Here is a 17,158-nt window from a genome sequence, read left to right on the forward strand (position 1 = left end):
TTGGGAGAGGTGCTTAGCATCGCCAAGCGAGAATTTCATGATAAGATCATTGACATAATTAAGAGGAATTCCTTGTCAATTTCTTAGTGATACCACTAGTGCATTGTTGCAATTTGAAGAGGAAACTGGTTTGTTGCATATTCGAGCTGAATATGAGCATGAAGTAAGTACTGGATTATGTATGCAGGATGCTACTAATCAGTGGACAACATGTGAAAAAGAGAAGAAAGTGGCTAAAAATGCATTGTCTTGTAGCAATATGCATTGTGGAGTAAGGCAGATACAACAATATTATGGGGAAGAGATTGTAGGATTTATTCCTCGAAGTCATTATACAAGAAATCATTGGGCCATGGCTACCACTAAAACAATAGTGAAAATAGGGAAACATGAAACTGCTTGTATTGCTTTACTTGACCATGAGCCTGAGATAAATGTTATTGAGTGTGGATTATATGAAAATGGTACATGGCTTGTGGACACTGATCATGGTTGGCGTATGAGGGCTACAAATAATTCTTCGAGAGAGCTCTATGCTACATGTCCTAATGTAAAAGTGATGATTGGTGATGTACAAGAAGAGCAACACTTCTTTGTGCAAGATAATTCCTCAGATGTGGTGATTTTGGGACAACCCTATATTACAGGAGTGCGTATGGAAACAAAGGTGCTTGATGATGGTTCTGCTTATGCAAGAGTCAGAAGCAAGGATGGGAGGAAAGCAGTCCAATTTCTTACTATTTGTGTTATTCATCCTAGAAATTGTGATACGCTTCGAGAGTCTTCTTTGGCTCCAAATGCAAGGGAATTCAAAGGCCTGGATTTTCATTAAGCACTGCTATAATGCGGGGCTACAGTAGTACTATTCAAAGGATGTACTTGCCTATTGATGGAATGAAGTATGTATTTACTATTGGTTATTCTTAGTTTACAACAAATAGTTCATGTTGGTTTAAGCCTATGAAAGCTATGTGCAAGGCTGAACGCATATCTATGAAATAGGCTATTAAGGAACTGAGAGCATTGGGGCTATTAGATGAAAATAAAGGCATTTTAGGCATCTTTTATGGGCTGAATATTAATGATACTATGACTGAAATTTCAGCAACTATGAATGCAAAAAATGAGGTTGAAAACAAAGTGTTGTCAGTATGTTCTTTGGACATGTATGATATTATAGCATTGTTTGCTCAACATGAAGGATTACAATGGGCTGAAGCACTTGTGGAGACAAAGTATAAGACAATTGACAAAAAGGTGAAACCAATTGCTTTGCCCTAGCCCTGGCTTGGTTAAAAAAGGATTGGGAAGTAACACAAAAAATTGAGGGTCTCTATGAAAAAGTGTCAAGGCAGCCAAGCTTACAGGATCCTAAAGATATAGGTCATTAATTTACATATGAAAAATTACAAGAATTGAAAGCTAGTGCATAAGGGTTTCTTTTGCTTGCTGAAAGAGACTATTTTATGCAGATGTTGGCTAGGCATGGAAAGGCATTTTCATTTTAGTCAATTGAAATAGGTTGTGTGGATCCAAATGTTGTCTCTCCTATGGTAATATTTATTGTGCCACATGTACCATGGAACTTGAGGCCTATTCCAATGCCTAAAGCTTACTTGCCAAAGCTGATGGATTTGCTAAATGAAAAGATTCCCATGAAGATCTTGGAACCCTCTTCAGCCCCGTACTCAAATCGTTGGTTTACTGTGCCCAAAAAGAATGGGGCTTTGAGATTTATTCAAGACATGCAACCGATCAATAAAGTGACCATAAGAAATGTGGGTACAGGTCCTATGGTTGATGAATTTGCAGAGGCTTTTGTAGGCAGAGAGATCTATTCTTTGGGTGATCTTTACTCGGGGTATGATATTTTTTAGCTTGCAATTGAGAGCAGGGATATCACAACCATGAAGAATCCTTGGGGGTTATTACGAATGTGTACTCTCCCACAGGGTGCAACAAACTCAGTGGCATACATGACAAATGCTAGGAATAGGGTACTCAGGGATTTTATACTACAATTGACAATGCCCTTCTTGGATGATGTTCCAATCAAAGGGTGTGTAGTGGATGAAAAGAATGAAGAGATGGATGCTCATGGGTGCAGAGAGTTTGTTGTAGACCATATTGTGGATTGTGAGAGGATTTTGACGCATCTAGAAGAGGTGCATTTAACTCTTTTTAGACAAAAGTCTTTTGAAGTTGAAGAGGTTTTGATTGTTGGGCATATGTGTGGGCCTTATGGGCGAAGACCATCACCAACAAAAATAGATGGGATTGATAGAATGCAAGATGTATGCATGAATGTATCAAAGGTGCGTAGATTCTTGGGTGCATGTGTGTTCTATTTGATATGGATTCCTCACTTTGCACATGTAGCTAATGCTCTATATTAGCTTCTCATGAAAGGTCAGAGATTTCATTCAGAAAGAAAGAATCAGAAAGCAATGAAGAAATTGAAATAACTCTTGAAATCTACTCCTACATTGAGAAAGGGTGACTATTCACATAGAAAGCCTATCATTATTACTAGATTCGATACAAGCCCAATAGGAATTGGATGGGTGATTGGGCAAGATGATGAGGAAGGGAAAAGATATCCAATACACTTTGGTGCTAAAGTATTAACTGAACGACATAGAAGGTATCCACAGGTGAAAAGAGAATTATGGGAAATTGTGACAGTCCTTAAATGTGATAAAGAGTATTGTATGGGTACTTGTGTAGTCATTGAGACTTGCTTGCAGGTATTGGGTATGATTACTAGTTGTGCTACCCCGGACATTGCTATGCTTCGGTGGATTGCATATATCAAATCTTTAAACCCTGAATTTCAGTATATTACAGGGAGAGATAACCCAATGGCAGACATGTTATCTCAGGCACACTATGAGAATGAAGATGGGATGATGGATGAGGAAGAAGATGACTTTCTTGCGGCAGAAAATGATGTTGTAAGAGTGAATTTAGCAATGCAAGGTGTTGCTACAACATTAACACTTTAGATGTTTTGTATGTTGTGTAGAAGTGTTTCTAGAAGACAAATATGCAGGAAAGTGGTTGAGAATTGGTCAATACCTCAGTACATTAACAAACAGAGATGAATGGTCAGATGAGAAGTTTAAGAAGATCAAGAGGAAAGCCTATGTGTTTTTCTTAAAAGATGGATCTTATGGAAACATGCTAAAAAGAAACAGGGCATGCCATTGCAATTTTTGGGTGACAGAGCTTCACAAGTAAATGTTATGCAAGAATTTCATGAAAGCTTGTGGACTAGCCATAGAGGTGTTTGGGGTACTTTTGCAAAGATCAAAGAAAGATATCAATGGTGGCAAGGTATGTATAAGGATGTTGCTCACTTTGTGGAAACATGTATGACATGTCAAATGTATTCATCTGTGAGACATCGGGAGGGATTGGAGCCCACATATCCATTGTCTCTTCATTTTAAGTGGGTGGTGGATTTAGTCACGATGCCTACAGGTCTTTGGCAAATGAGATATCTTGTGCTTGCCCATAAAGACTTGACTAATCAAGTGGAAGGGAGAGCTCTACGTACTAAGACAACAAATGCTCTGTGTACTTTTCTCTTAGAAGAGATCTTTTGTAGGTATTGCTGTGTGGAAAAATTTACAGTAGATAGGGGTGAGTTGGATGTAGATGAAGCTCATGATTTCTTTGCATGGTTGGGGATAAAGCTTGCTTTAACTTTAGCATATAACCTTGAAGGAAATGGAAAAAGTGAAAGAGGTCATCCACCTATTGTGAAGGCATTGGCAAAAGCATGTGGAGAGAAGGTAAAAGAGTGGCCATGATTGCTCCCTTATGCTTTGTGGGCTAACAGAACAACACATAGTGCTATTATAGGATATATGCCTGCTGAATTGATGTATGGTCAAAAACCTATCATGCCGAAAGAAGAGATGACACTCACATGGAGTGTGCTACCTTGGGAAGAGGAGTTGAATTGAGAGGAGTTGTTGGCCTTACGCATTAGATAGTTGGAAAGAAAGTTAGAAGACAGAGGCATCAATTGCAAAGTTAAGGGAAGTAAGGATACAGAACAAGAAACCATTTGACAAAAGATATAGATTGAGGCCAAGAACCATACAAAATGGGGAATGGGTATTAGTTTATGATAACATTTTAGACAACCAGCATAGTGCCATGTGTAAAGTTTCCAAAAGATGGTTTAGACCCTATGTGGTGAGATAGGTGTTTGATAATGCTACTTATGCATTAAATGAGCTAGATAGGACAACCATAAAACTTCCGATAGCAGGGAAAAGAATCAAATTATTCAAGAGGCAGGAATCTAATGCTTATGAGTTGCCAGAATTGGAAAAAAATAGTGGCCATGATACAGAGGGTAGCTAGGAAGATATGGAAAATGAAGAAGCAAAGGATATGGTTACAGAGGATGAGGAGGACTCAGAATCTAATGATAACTAGGATTTTTGCACATATTGGAGGATGTGCAGATTTAGAGGGAGTGATGTCGTGCCACTGCGTGGACATGGTGTGAAAAACTCTGGAGTGCATCATCATCCCACTTTCTTATTGATCAAGAGAGTTAATGACATCTGAGTCATTAGTGCTAGTGTGAGTGGCATGGATGGTCCAAAAATACTAGATTTTTGGACAATTTTAGCATATTTTAGATATGTTGTATTTTATTTATTGTAAATATCCAAAAAAGCTAAGAAAACTTCTAGATTAGGATGGTATTCAAAAAGCAAGTTACTTTTTCAGCCAGTTATGGGATTTTTCATAAAAAAGAAAGATTGGTGAAATCACCGGCATCGTGATCGCAGTTGATAGGCTGAAAACTGTACTTTGAATTGGAAGAAGAAGAAGGAGTGAACTAGGAGATTTTGGACCAGGTGTCCTGGTAGGTGCATGTCCTACAACTTTACCCCCCTTTCGAAACCAATGGAGCCATTAGATTTGGGTTCCAAGTAGCAGAGAGGGAGCTGTTAATTTTGATGAATGTTTTTGGTCTACGAAGGAGCCCCAGTAGATCTAATGCCTGAAGATTGCTTTTGAGTAGTAGCGAAATAAGGGTTTCCAGGTTCTGTCTCAATACATATTGATTCAATTCATTGTGCTTTGCCTTTATCATGTTTACCTCTTGTCTATTCTTTTTCTTCTCTTCCATCTCCTATCTCTATTTCCTTTTACCTCTAATCCCCGATGGATAATACGACCTTTCGACAAAAACCCTCCAACAACGTGGGTTCAACATAGGGGTTTTTTAAAATATTATTTTAACACATTTTTTACATACAAAAGGGTCTCATATAAAAGGATTACTTATATATTTAAAAGGGTTACTTATAGATTGAATAGAAAAGGGTTATATTTTATTTTAAAGGAAAATTTCATAGATAAAGATATTTATAAATAGGCCCTGAATGCACGTGATATAGAGGGTATACATATAGTGCATTACTCGGGCCAGTAGCATTGAGTAGACACGAGGCTATAGCAACACCATTGTCATCTAGTTGGCTTTCACATTGGCTACGCCAACAAACAATGTCAATAGATGAGGCAATTGTAAAGTTGGTTAGGGATATGGAGTGCTTGTTTTATATGTGCACATTTGGAACTGCTTGTTCTCATTATTGTCCTAATACAACTTTTTCAGATGCTCATACAATGGCTCATGAGTATATGACAATTGCCACAAGTTGGCTATTGTTAGGTCTAACACTATTTGCAAGTTGTTAGGAAGCTGCAAGCTAGAGTAGTGAGCAGGTTGAAGTAGTGAATAGGTTTCTTTCTCTTGTCTATGCTAAAAAACCAAGGATTGACTTATTTAGGGAAGAGTATGATGTACATGGACTCTTAGGATGTAGCCTTCAGAAATTCAAGAGTTGAGTAGTGAGAAGGAGACCATGGTTCAAGAAGTAGGAATTATTTGAGATTTGTATTTAAGCTTGTTGACCTTTAGCCTCATTTAAAGCGCAAGTTGGTAGACCCTATACACACCCACACATACATACACACAAATATCCATATATGGTGACACCTTGCCCCATATGTTTAGACTTCACTTAGAGCTGCATCACGCATGGTCATAGTGGGGTTAATAGGGCTTTTGTAACCCCATTCTCCCTACATGCTCACATGAAGAGGGATGGGGAGAGTGGGGTTAGCACAGATAGCCCTACAAGCCTTGCTATAACGATTGAAAATGAGCGTTTAAGTGTAGGATTAGCGATGCTAGCAAATCATTTTACTTCCTTTTTTATTGTGCAAACTACCATGCCATATTGAGCCAATTGAAATTATTTGTGCCCAAAATATATTATACTTCCCTTGGCATTCTCTACCCTCGCCCCAGAGTTCGAGCAAAAATTTAGTGGGGGTGGGGAAATGATGGTGTTAGATTCACAGCTCCTGGCAAGGCCCAGCCCTTACAACCTTTACGTTAGTCTTAAGACTTCATTTTTGGCATTATTGTGGTTTTATGGACGTGTGTTGATGTTTCCCAAAAGTAACTATTATTATTGGTCCACCTGCAAGGCGTATTGACACGTGAAAAGAAGCCGCCCGTGGCCAACTACCAGAAAACTGCTTGTTCCCCTCCTCCCGATTCCCGAATCCCTATACTGCGAGAGAGAGAGAGAGAGGGAGAGAGAGAGAGAGAACCTGTCTGCATGATACCATTTTCATCTCTTCGCTTCCATAGCTCCGCCATCAGAGTGACTCTTAACAGCACCAATTGGAAGTACAGTTAGTGGAAGATGAGCACTGTAGCTCTCCCTATGACCCCCCCCTCCGCTGCTCATGACGGTTCGACATCGGTGCGGATCTTCGGGCCGTCTGCAGACTTCATCCCCATTCGCATCCTCGGCCACGGCGACATCGGCACCGTCTTCCTGGTCGCGCTCCGGCAGAGCAAGCAGCCCTACGCTGTGAAGGTCATGCAGAAGGACGTCCTGCAGAGGAAAGGCGTCAAGAGGGCGGCCACGGAGAGGGCAGTCCTGTCCATGGTGGATCATCCCTTCCTTCCAACCCTTTATGCGTATTCCGAGTCCGCAAAGCACGTGTTCTTTCTGATTGACTTCTGTAGTGGAGGGGACCTCAATGTGTTTAGGCATAAGCAGCCCAATAAGAAGTGCAGTGAGGCCATCATTAAGTACGATCATAACAATATAAGCTTTCCTGTTTTCTCTTCTTTTTTCATGATTGTGGCTCAATAATTTAGATATGTTTTGTGCTTATTACGTCCTTAACTTTGTTTTGTGTGACTGATTGTGAATGCTTGTCACATGTTTTGTTTATTTGCTTCTCTGTTATGTCCTTGTGTCTGATCCAATCTCCTTTCAACGCTTGGCTTAAGTACTGATCAAAACAGCACATAGCTGTTACGCGTTAGACATCCGGGCAGAATTTGAGATGGGAATATGAAGAATTGCTAATCTGAGAATTGGCAAGCACAATATTGGCCCATGATCAATAACTTATTATTTTTGTTCGCTGGACAATGGGTCATGGAACTGCCAGAGTCACTTAGATTAGAGGGGGTAGTTAAAGAATGGGTACTGTGACAACTACAAACAGGAGCTCTCTGGAGTTTTCTGCATGTGTCATTTCCTGATTTGCTGGAAATGTATCAGAACTTTGCCTCTTCAGCACTCGTAAGAGTATGCTTCCATTGGAACTGCATTACTTTTTGACCTTATAACCTTAGCTTGAGGTAAACACAAATCTCTCCTTTCTGCCTAGCTTTGGGTAAAGCAGTTGTGGTTTGGTAGTATCCAGTTTTGAGACATGTGCTTATACATTGATACGAGTGGTATTTGTTTTAAGGCACTAATAGCTTTAGTTGGAAACATATGTTCTGAATTTTGTTCACATACACGACATTATAAAAAGCTTTCAATTACTCAAAAGGTAACTAGTGAGACACTGCTGAAATGCAAATCACATTGGTGATGATAGGTTACATCCATTCAAACGAATGTGATTGACTGCACTGTAATGTCCGATAAATTTGGCGTGTTAATTCTATAGTTTCATATATTTTTGTGCAGGTTCTATGCAGCAGAGATTGTGGTGGCTCTGGAATACCTGCACAATAAAGGGATAATATACAGGGATTTGAAGCCGGAGAACATACTGATACAAAGCAATGGGCATATAATGTTGACAGACTTTGACTTATCATTGGTGGTAGAAAGGAGAAAGGAAGAAGAGAGAGAACCTAAGAGCAGATGGGCAGCTGTATTCTCATGCTTTAGCGGACAGCAGGGTGGCTGCTCTGAGAAAAAGAAACAGGGAAACACAGGTCCAGTAAATGGAGATAGGTCAGCACTACAGAACAATGGAGTACACCACATTCCTAATGACCAGTTTCCTGCTCAAGCTCTAAAGGCACAGAAACATGTTTTCCATCTGAAGCACAGGTGGCCACGGAAGGTTAAACAAACAAAGGGGAATGTTTCTGCCTGCCGCTCACATTCATTTGTAGGGACTGAAGAATATGTTGCTCCTGAGGTCTTGTGGGGTAATGGTCATGGCTTTTCTGTAGATTGGTGGACAGTAGGGATCTTCCTGTATGAGATGGCTTGTGGAAAGACCCCTTTTAAAGGCCAAAACAGAAAAGAAACTTTCTACAACATCCTGTGCACTGATCCACGTGATATGACCTCGATATCATGGCCACTGAATGACCTGATTAAGCGGCTGCTAGAAAAGAATCCAGACTCAAGGTTGGGTTCAGCCTCAGGGGCAGAAGAGATCAAGAAACATGCATTTTTTAAAGGAATATCGTGGAAGCGCTTAGTAGAAAGTTCGAGGCCTCCATACATGCCCCCAGCTCTACATTTGGATGATAGGCTTTTCATCGAGCAGCCTCCTAAACAACACATTCCCTCTCATAACGATGCTTGTCCTGAACACAGCACAGAGAAGTATGAGGTTTGTGAAGATGATAAGGAAAATACCCAGAAGATCTGTAACTCCAGGTCTAGTGATCCAAGAAGGCAAGGAAAAGTCTTGAGGTTCAAGAACTTGGGTCAGGAAAATGGTTCCAAATGGAAACCAGGTGACCAGAAGACTGGCCACATGATGCACATGGTTAAGGAAGCTATTTTCAACACATGAATGCTGGATGTTTGTTGGAACAAAACAGCAGATCCTGTTAAAATCATCATCTGGGTGTAAAGAGGGTGTGAGCAGGTTTTTGGTCCTGTATGAGCTTCACTAAAGCACATTGTGTCAGACAGGCTCATCTGTCTCCCTTAATGAAATGCAGCATGTTATTTCTCCTGTCCCCCAAGTTTGTTGATGCGACAAGAAATCCATTGCCACCTTTTGCAGCACTGGGTTTCTTATGCCAGGTTCCTATGTGACAGAAATCCAACTGCCGCAATCACAGCATTTCAAACATCATATATGTATGTATGTATGTATGTACGTATGTATACACAAAGCATTAAGTCTTCATTCCTCAATATTGACAGCCAGTCTATGCTGCTTTGGTTACTGACTTTTGCAAAGACTGGAGATGTGAAAATAATAATAATAATAGCTAATTCAAGAGGGTAGCCATTCCAGCCTGGTCCTTTTTCCACAATTTTCCTACCATGATGCATGCTATACTCCAATATCACAAAGCCTTATACACTATTTTATCCCATTTTACTTCTACTTGGACTTTCAGAAAACAGTTTGACCTTAGCCTCCCAAAATGCTTGAAAAGCCATAATCCTGGGAGTCTAGAGGCCTAGTTGCATTATAAGCTTTCCATGTGCTCATGTTTCACAAAATATACAAAAGGCCACATTAGTGCTACACTCTAGTTGCACAAGCTTTCCATGTAATATATCACCAAATTCACGAAGGGCAATTTCTCGAAAGGCAATCTCTTGAAAGCCAAAGTGGGATAGGATCTCTTGCCACACACCAATAGTGATTCAACCATGATCCCAAAATAGGTTGTAATGGGTTAGAAATACCCCTTTTCTTTGCGTCCTTTCGCTGTCATTGTTGCTCCTCTGACTACTTTTTTAAGGCTAGAAATACCCCTTTTCTTTGCATCCTCTAGTTCTCATTCATGCTCCTATGATCTCTAACTCCCAAGCTTTGCATGCCCTTCCAACTTCACTAGTGTGTCCATGACTACTCTAGCATTGTGTCTTGATAATACACCCTTTCTCCTTAGCATTGAAGGTGGAACTTGCCTATTCATCTAGTGGCTCTCCACCCCCATAGAAAAGGCAACTTTTCTTGCTACAGGAGTCCCATCCTAACATGGACGCCTTAGAAGGGCTCTAGTCCTTTTTTGAAAGAAACAATAATACCATTAATGCCATATTGGGGAAAATGGAAATTTCCCATAAGTTTGGGACACGTGGTTAAATCTTTGGATTTGTCATAACTTAAACACTATAACTCCAAATCAAGCGCTCTATAGCTCAATAGATTCTATTTTTCAAGTGCTTTCCAATGATAGGTCACATCTATGGTTTTGAGAAACTTATGGGCATGTTATCCGGGTGCCACCTTTTTAGTATGCAAAAAATGGGAATTTGGAGATTCCCAGACTCACTAATATTATATGATTAGTTGTAGAACGTTGCTTAGCTTTACATATTCCTATTCTTGTCAAAGTTCTTTCCCTTTTCCCAAACACAATTGCCAAGTGCATGTTAAATGCCCAAGATCGGCACCTACTTTCTTCTTCAAATTTCCAAATTGACCATTCCAAACAATGGTTGGTAGTGCCCTTTGCCAAGAGCACATTTTGCTAAAAATGATTTTGTAGGTCTAGTCTTCAAATTAGCTCTACTGATATACTTGTTTTGTAAGTGTCCAACTTGGGTCACCTTCTTGTGTCTTGTGTTGAAAATTGCAAATCATCCAATTTTGGTCACCTTCCTATGTCTTTCAAGTGCTGAAAATAGCAAGTTGTTTTAAAAGTCTCAATAACTTATGTATTTTGAAACTACCAGTTTTACCCCGTCCTAAAATGGGATAGGGGTTAAGCAGTTGTTTCTTCTTGTGAATAGGACCTCTTAATAGAGTTTTGGATTGTTAGTATAGCAAGGTTGGTATATGATGTTAGATGAGGTGCTACTAGTTTTTGTTTATAGTGAGTGATCTAACTTACCCTACCTCTTCTCAGTCTACAAGGGTGCATCTCAAAGAGGAATTTTCCCTTGCTAACAAGAGAACCCATAGATGTAGTGTTGTGCAATTGGAGAATGTGATCTCATTTCCCCCCTTTCTTTTACTCTCTTGGCATATTCTTTTCTTAACTTGCATTCATGTGTGAGTTGAGGGGTAACACATGATGTGGGGAGTGAAGAGATTGGGTTTCATGGGTTAAGATTGGAGGAAGTGGTAAGACATATGATGGTTGGGATAAGTTTAGATAGGAAGGGATGTAGAGTTGTGAGATGGTGGTCACAATCCAAGAGATAGAAATGGTAGGAGTTTAGTAGCAAGAAGGTTAGTCCACTTAGTGATGTCAAAGAAGAGATCAAGAATCTATTGTTTAGAGGGAGATGGCTTAGTTTTAAGTAAGGTGAGAAGGCAACATAATTAACTATGCTAATGAAGATAGGGTCATGGAAATTTGTTATTTTATGAAGGAATGATTGGAAGAGTAGATATCTAGGTTGACAGACTTGAGTGAGGGTAGGCTATTTGATGTAGAGTTAGGGATCCATGAGAAAGTATGTAGAGTTAGGGATCCATGAGAAAGTATATCCAACATGCTGGGTGGAATCAATTCAAGTTTGCATGGTTGGAATGCTTGACCATAGAGGCTTAATAATGGCGTACCCATGCTCATTCACCTCTTATGAGATTTCTTGACATAGAGTTCTTTTGGAATAAGCTTGGCATGCCACCGAGCTCTATTGTCTTTACAAAAGTGGTGGTATGTTTTTTGTCGATTTGGCTTTCTAAAAAGTTTTCTACTAATCTATTGTATTTGTAGCTTTATGAATGAGTGATTGGAAGAAGGGGATTGGAAATGCAAGCTAAAATATGTGAGGGTAGGCTATTGGACATAGGATCCTTGAGAAATTGTACCCAATATGCTAGGTGGAATCGATCTAGTTCTCTACTGGTAGAAGTGGGTTTTCGTGCTCAACCATCAGGGCTTAGTTGTGGGATATCCATGCTTATTTCATGGTACTCAAGATCATTCATATCTAGTGAATTTGCTTACGATAGCATTCCATGCTCTCTTCTTGGGGGGGTCATTACATGTGATTCCTCTATATTGTGTATTCAAGGCTTATTTATGAAGACCCTTATTTTTGGTTTTCTTAATAGAACACCCCTTTATATGAGACCCTTCTAATGTACAAAACTTCTTTCATACACATATGATCAATTTACATATTCATCACAAGTGGCCCACACACCATCCCTCCCCCCTTCCCTGTCTCCCTCGCTCTCTTATCTTTACAAAAGTGGAGGTAAGCTCTTTGTCAATTTGGATTTCTCATACTTTGCCTAATATCATGCTTGACTTATTGAGAAGGTTCATATTAAAGAGTGGAAGCAACATTGAAGTTGATTAGGCATGTCCAAGTGAAAGAGGATAATAACTTCATGTTTAACTTGAGCAACTTCAAACCCTTTTGTCATTAGTTAGAGGTATTCTTCTATTGCCTTAGTTAAATACTCCATTTTTAGTGATACATGCTCAATAGATGTGGAGATGGGAGCTTTAGCCTATGGATGTAGTATTCCCCTTTAGTGTTGGTATGACTCATGTAAGTCTTTGTGAAAGTAGTTGTTATTGAAGTGGTAGGCACATGGGATGTGATATATGCTCAATAGATGTGGAGATGGGAGCTTTAGCCTATGGATGTATCATTCCTCTTTAGTGTTGGTATGACTCATGGAAGTCTTTGTGAAAGTAGTAGTTATTGAGGTGGTAGGCACATGAGATTGATCCTCCTTTAGAATATTAATGATCAATGGAGTGACTACTTAGCTAGGTTACTATTGGGATGATTGGTGGGTAAGGGTTGATGCCTATTATCTATAGGCTTGTCAAGGTGTGTTCTCTATCTAAGAGGTTTTGATGGATCTTTGATTTTCATCAGCATCCTTAGCATAAGGTATCTTAGAAGTAAAGTTATGCTTAAGGGCATCTTTCACACTTGTCCAAGTTGCATTCTACCTCTCCCATGATTTTCTTTGTATTCCTATCCATGCCTACTTTCCTCACATCCATGAAAGCAAGAAGGCAAAGATTGCAAGGGATGTGAGTGTATACTCATAGTTATCTCCTTGTTATCTCTTTCTCTCACATTTTAGTTTACCATTGAGGGAGAAGCTTTGATGCTCATCTAATCCAAGCGTGCTTCTCCAAGAGATCCCCTTAATGTTTTCACCTTTACTCTTTGATTGCAAGGTAAGTAGGAGGAGGAGGAGGAGGAGGAGGAGGAGGAGGAGGAGGAGGAGGAAGAGGAGGAAAGGGAGAAACTAATATTAATCTCGCCATACTGTACAATATCAAGGAGGACACAAAGGAGATAGGAGAGAACATGCACTCACTTAGTTTTCTCATGTATGAATGAGTTTTTTCCCAATAGATTGAACTTCAAATACAATCCAAGTAATCAAGTAAGTAATGCAGGAAAGTGCTTGTGGACTTTCAAAATTTGTCTGGCAAGTGCTTGTAGACTTTCAAATCTATCTAGAAAGTGCTTCTACACTTTCAAAATTAGTCTATTTTCCAATGACTACACATAGGCATAACAAGCTTCGAGTATCTATTGAGATGTAGGCAATCACACCTAGTGTAGCCCCTTTGTATGGAATAGTTGGGCTAATGATATGTAGGCTTGCTCAATCCCATAAGCACAGTGGTGGAAAGTGCTACTCCTGAAGCTATAAAGCATTGTATTTGCCTACCATTTGAATGGAATGCAATAGTACTTTTGTTCTCTCACTCAAGTGTCTTTCTCATTGTCTACATACACAAGATTGTCTTTATGAGTCCAGGCTTCAATCTTGGAACCTAATTCACTTATGTAACAATTCATTTTGTAATGTCTATGCCTTCATGAGTCTTGTCTATATATTTCATCCGCCATAGCCATACTCTAGATCCATGCATCTCAACAGTATCTATGCCCTAAATTAGAGAAAACTTTAGAAAATTGTAAATTACCCATGTGAATAATGTTTTCCCACATGTTTTCTTGATTTACATAGGTTTGAGCCTAATACTTCGATATAAAAATTTGACGACTCCACATGCTACAAGATTTCCAAACATGTCCTTTAAAATTGTACAACTTGAGATTTAATATTATCTTTCTATGTTTAGCAATGTTGGAGCCCAAAGTTACTCAAATTTTTTCTAGCATTTTTAAAGATCCATCTTTGACATCTAATGGTTATCTTACTCTTTGCACTTTAGATCTTTAGGTTGGGCTCTGATATTTAGATCTTTACCTTGGGCTTTCTCTAGAACCTTTGAATGTTGACATTGAATTCCTTCAATGATTTCCTCTGATCTTAAATTTCAAAATTTTATCCTTTCTTTATTGTTACTATAGATTTTTAAACGTAACCCAATATTAAAAACTCCTAGGACATCTTATCTTTCTATGTGATATCAGACTAGATATTGGTTATGGAATTGTAAGTAGATTCTCAAATGGGTTGTGAAGGAACCATTAGGGATTAGGGATGAGGATGCTAAAGTTGTTGGGTATGATGGACTATGTCATACCTACAAATTGGGTGAGACTTGAGTTGTACACTATGATGAGAGTTTTGGTGAGGGGCAAAAATCATGAAGTGTGATAGTAGAGTTGCATGGCAATTTCAAAGAACCTTATATTTCACACTCATATGAAGCATATAGAGATTCAATATCACTATGTGCAAGAGCTCATTGAGAATGGAGTTGTGAAGATAGAGTATTATTCTATAAAGGCCAATTGTACTAAAATATTTGCCAAGGCTTTTGGCATTAATTAGCTAGCTCAACATTTTCATTGACTCCATATTCAACCAAACAATAGTTATTCTGAGTTGAGATTGAAGGTGTTGGAGATCACTCAAATATTCTAAATCTCAATTACTTATGCTCCAAGTGCCAATATTATAAGATCCCAAATGAGGAAAAGCCATCATGGATAGTGACCATTAGTAGAATTCACAATTTGAACACTAGAAGAGGTATAACAATGTAGAGAAGATGGTTATGAGAGGTTTATGTGGATTTGATTGTTGGGTTAAGTATGAAATATTTAATGAAGGTATTTGTATACATTGAGTGATGAGTTATCAAATGTAGGTACTTCGTGGACATTGTAAGGAACGTCTTCTAAAGTATCATATATCATATTTGTCACATATGACATTTTTCAAATATATGGATGGTGTCAATGGGTAGTTTGGACCATATTGAGATTACATTAAGGCAAACTTCCCATGTTTGTTTATAACTATTCATTCTTCAGCACTAGACATACATAGGCAATGCTACTATCTAGTGCCCCGTAGCTATTAAGCATCTGCATGTTACACAATCACTATCCTCCATATACCATTTTCCATCAATCATTCCATAGCTACTAAACATCCACATGTTCTATAGTTGCTATCCTGTATCTACCATTTTCCATCTAACACACCATATTAGTGAGCTTCCATACCTTCTATAGTCACTATCCTCCATGTACCATTTTCATTTTTCACTGTCAAAGCTCATACAAGTGCACGAATGGGTAGATACTTCAATGATTAGTTGTATTAATTTGGTACAATAGAAATATTTTATTCTCTCCAATTTCTCTCTTATTCTTATGTTTGCTCATTATCTTCTAAGATATTGTACTTTTTTTTCACTCCACACCAATTTTGATATAGAGCTATGAAAAGTGTTGTTTTTGTTTTCCTTAAACTCATTATACCACATATTATGAAATATCATGCACAAATGATAAATTAAAAAGTTACACAAGGATAGTTTGGCATAAATATAAGTTGGAACCTTTCACTACAAGATATAGGCCTTATACCGATGTTTAAAGCGACGAAAATACAAACAACAAAATTTACTCCCGTTGTCGCAAAAAGCGTTGTTATTAACAATGCCATAGAAACGTGGTATTGGCGTCGCTATTGGCGTTGCTATGCACGTCGCAAACCGTCGCTATCAGCGTCGGTATTGGTGTCGCTATCAGCGTCGTTTGAGCGTCGCTATTGGCGTCTCTATGCACGTCGCAAACCGTCGCTATCAGCGTCGGTATTGGCGTCGCTATCAATGTCGCAAATGCTAATAGCGATAAAATTTGCGACGCTAATAGCGACGGTAACAGGGAAAAAAAAATTGTGGCATATACCAATGTGTGCTTTATGAGAGCCATACAAAATAGTTTCTGCACTACTGTGTACAATGCGCTTGCAAACAAAAACAATATATACTAAAATCATAAAACTGATACATGAAATAAATACATGATCGCATAAAAAGCAATTGGTACTATCATGACAGGATATCACTAATACATAGAACATGTCTACATAGATTAGGCGACTCAAAAATAAAGGTGTGTGAGCTCGAGGGATCCAAGGGCGAGCTACGCATCCTCGTCCCCCGAAAGCTTGTCCCGCCACAAAGGAGCATCGAACGGACTCTACAGAAAAAGAAACAATACATCAGTCCACCATACAATAATGTATTCAAATATCTCATGGTAACTACAGATAAGAAAGATGAGTGACTTACAGGGCCGCCGCGTCTATATTCGGTTGATCAATGCATTGAGACTGTGCTTCTTTGCATATTGAGTCTCAAGGCCAGACGGATCGCGATTTGTAATGGAGTGCTACAAAGAAAAAAAAATGCTAACTGTTAGAAACATGATTGTCAGTACAAATAATATTTCAAAAAAATAAACAAGCAAAACAAAAGAAAAACTTACAAAGTCCTCCAAATATGTCCTATGGCCACCACTCCCAAGATGATGGACCACTTCGGCCTTGAGTCATGCCCTCGCCACCTCGCGCTACTGACTCTAACGTCCTGGAGAATCTGTAGCCTCCTCCCTCAATCAGCGCCAGTCGTTTGCATCTAACCACTTGGGCTTTGTAGCCCCACTCTTGATTGCCTTGCGTGCGCGTCGGATCGTCTATGTGACATGTATGTACGCATGCA

At 39.1% G+C, this 17,158-nt stretch overlaps 1 protein-coding gene across 1 annotated transcript; it reads left to right on the forward strand.

Moving 5' to 3' along the window:
- Positions 1 to 6,601: 6,601 nt before the first annotated feature.
- LOC148040674 (serine/threonine-protein kinase UCN-like) lies at positions 6,602 to 9,467 on the forward strand. Its single transcript, XM_087666934.1, has 2 exons — positions 6,602 to 7,147; positions 8,046 to 9,467. Exons 1-2 carry the CDS (start codon positions 6,753 to 6,755, stop codon positions 9,115 to 9,117), a joined length of 1,467 nt encoding a protein of 488 aa, XP_087523060.1. The 5' UTR covers positions 6,602 to 6,752; the 3' UTR covers positions 9,118 to 9,467.
- Positions 9,468 to 17,158: the final 7,691 nt, after the last annotated feature.

This window comes from Lygodium microphyllum, chromosome 2, assembly GCF_053477565.2.
Source record: "Lygodium microphyllum isolate KBCC chromosome 2, Lygodium_microphyllum_v1.1.10, whole genome shotgun sequence".
NCBI lineage: Eukaryota > Viridiplantae > Streptophyta > Polypodiopsida > Schizaeales > Lygodiaceae > Lygodium > Lygodium microphyllum.

What these genes read in the sequence shown, in the direction of transcription:
- LOC148040674 (XM_087666934.1), top strand. Translation starts at nt 6,753, where the DNA reads ATGAGCACTGTAGCTCTCCCTATGACCCCCCCCTCCGCTGCTCATGAC. An exon ending in TGCAGTGAGGCCATCATTAA is followed by an intron (nt 7,148 to 8,045) that starts GTACGATCATAA and finishes ATTTTTGTGCAG; the next exon opens with GTTCTATGCAGCAGAGATTG.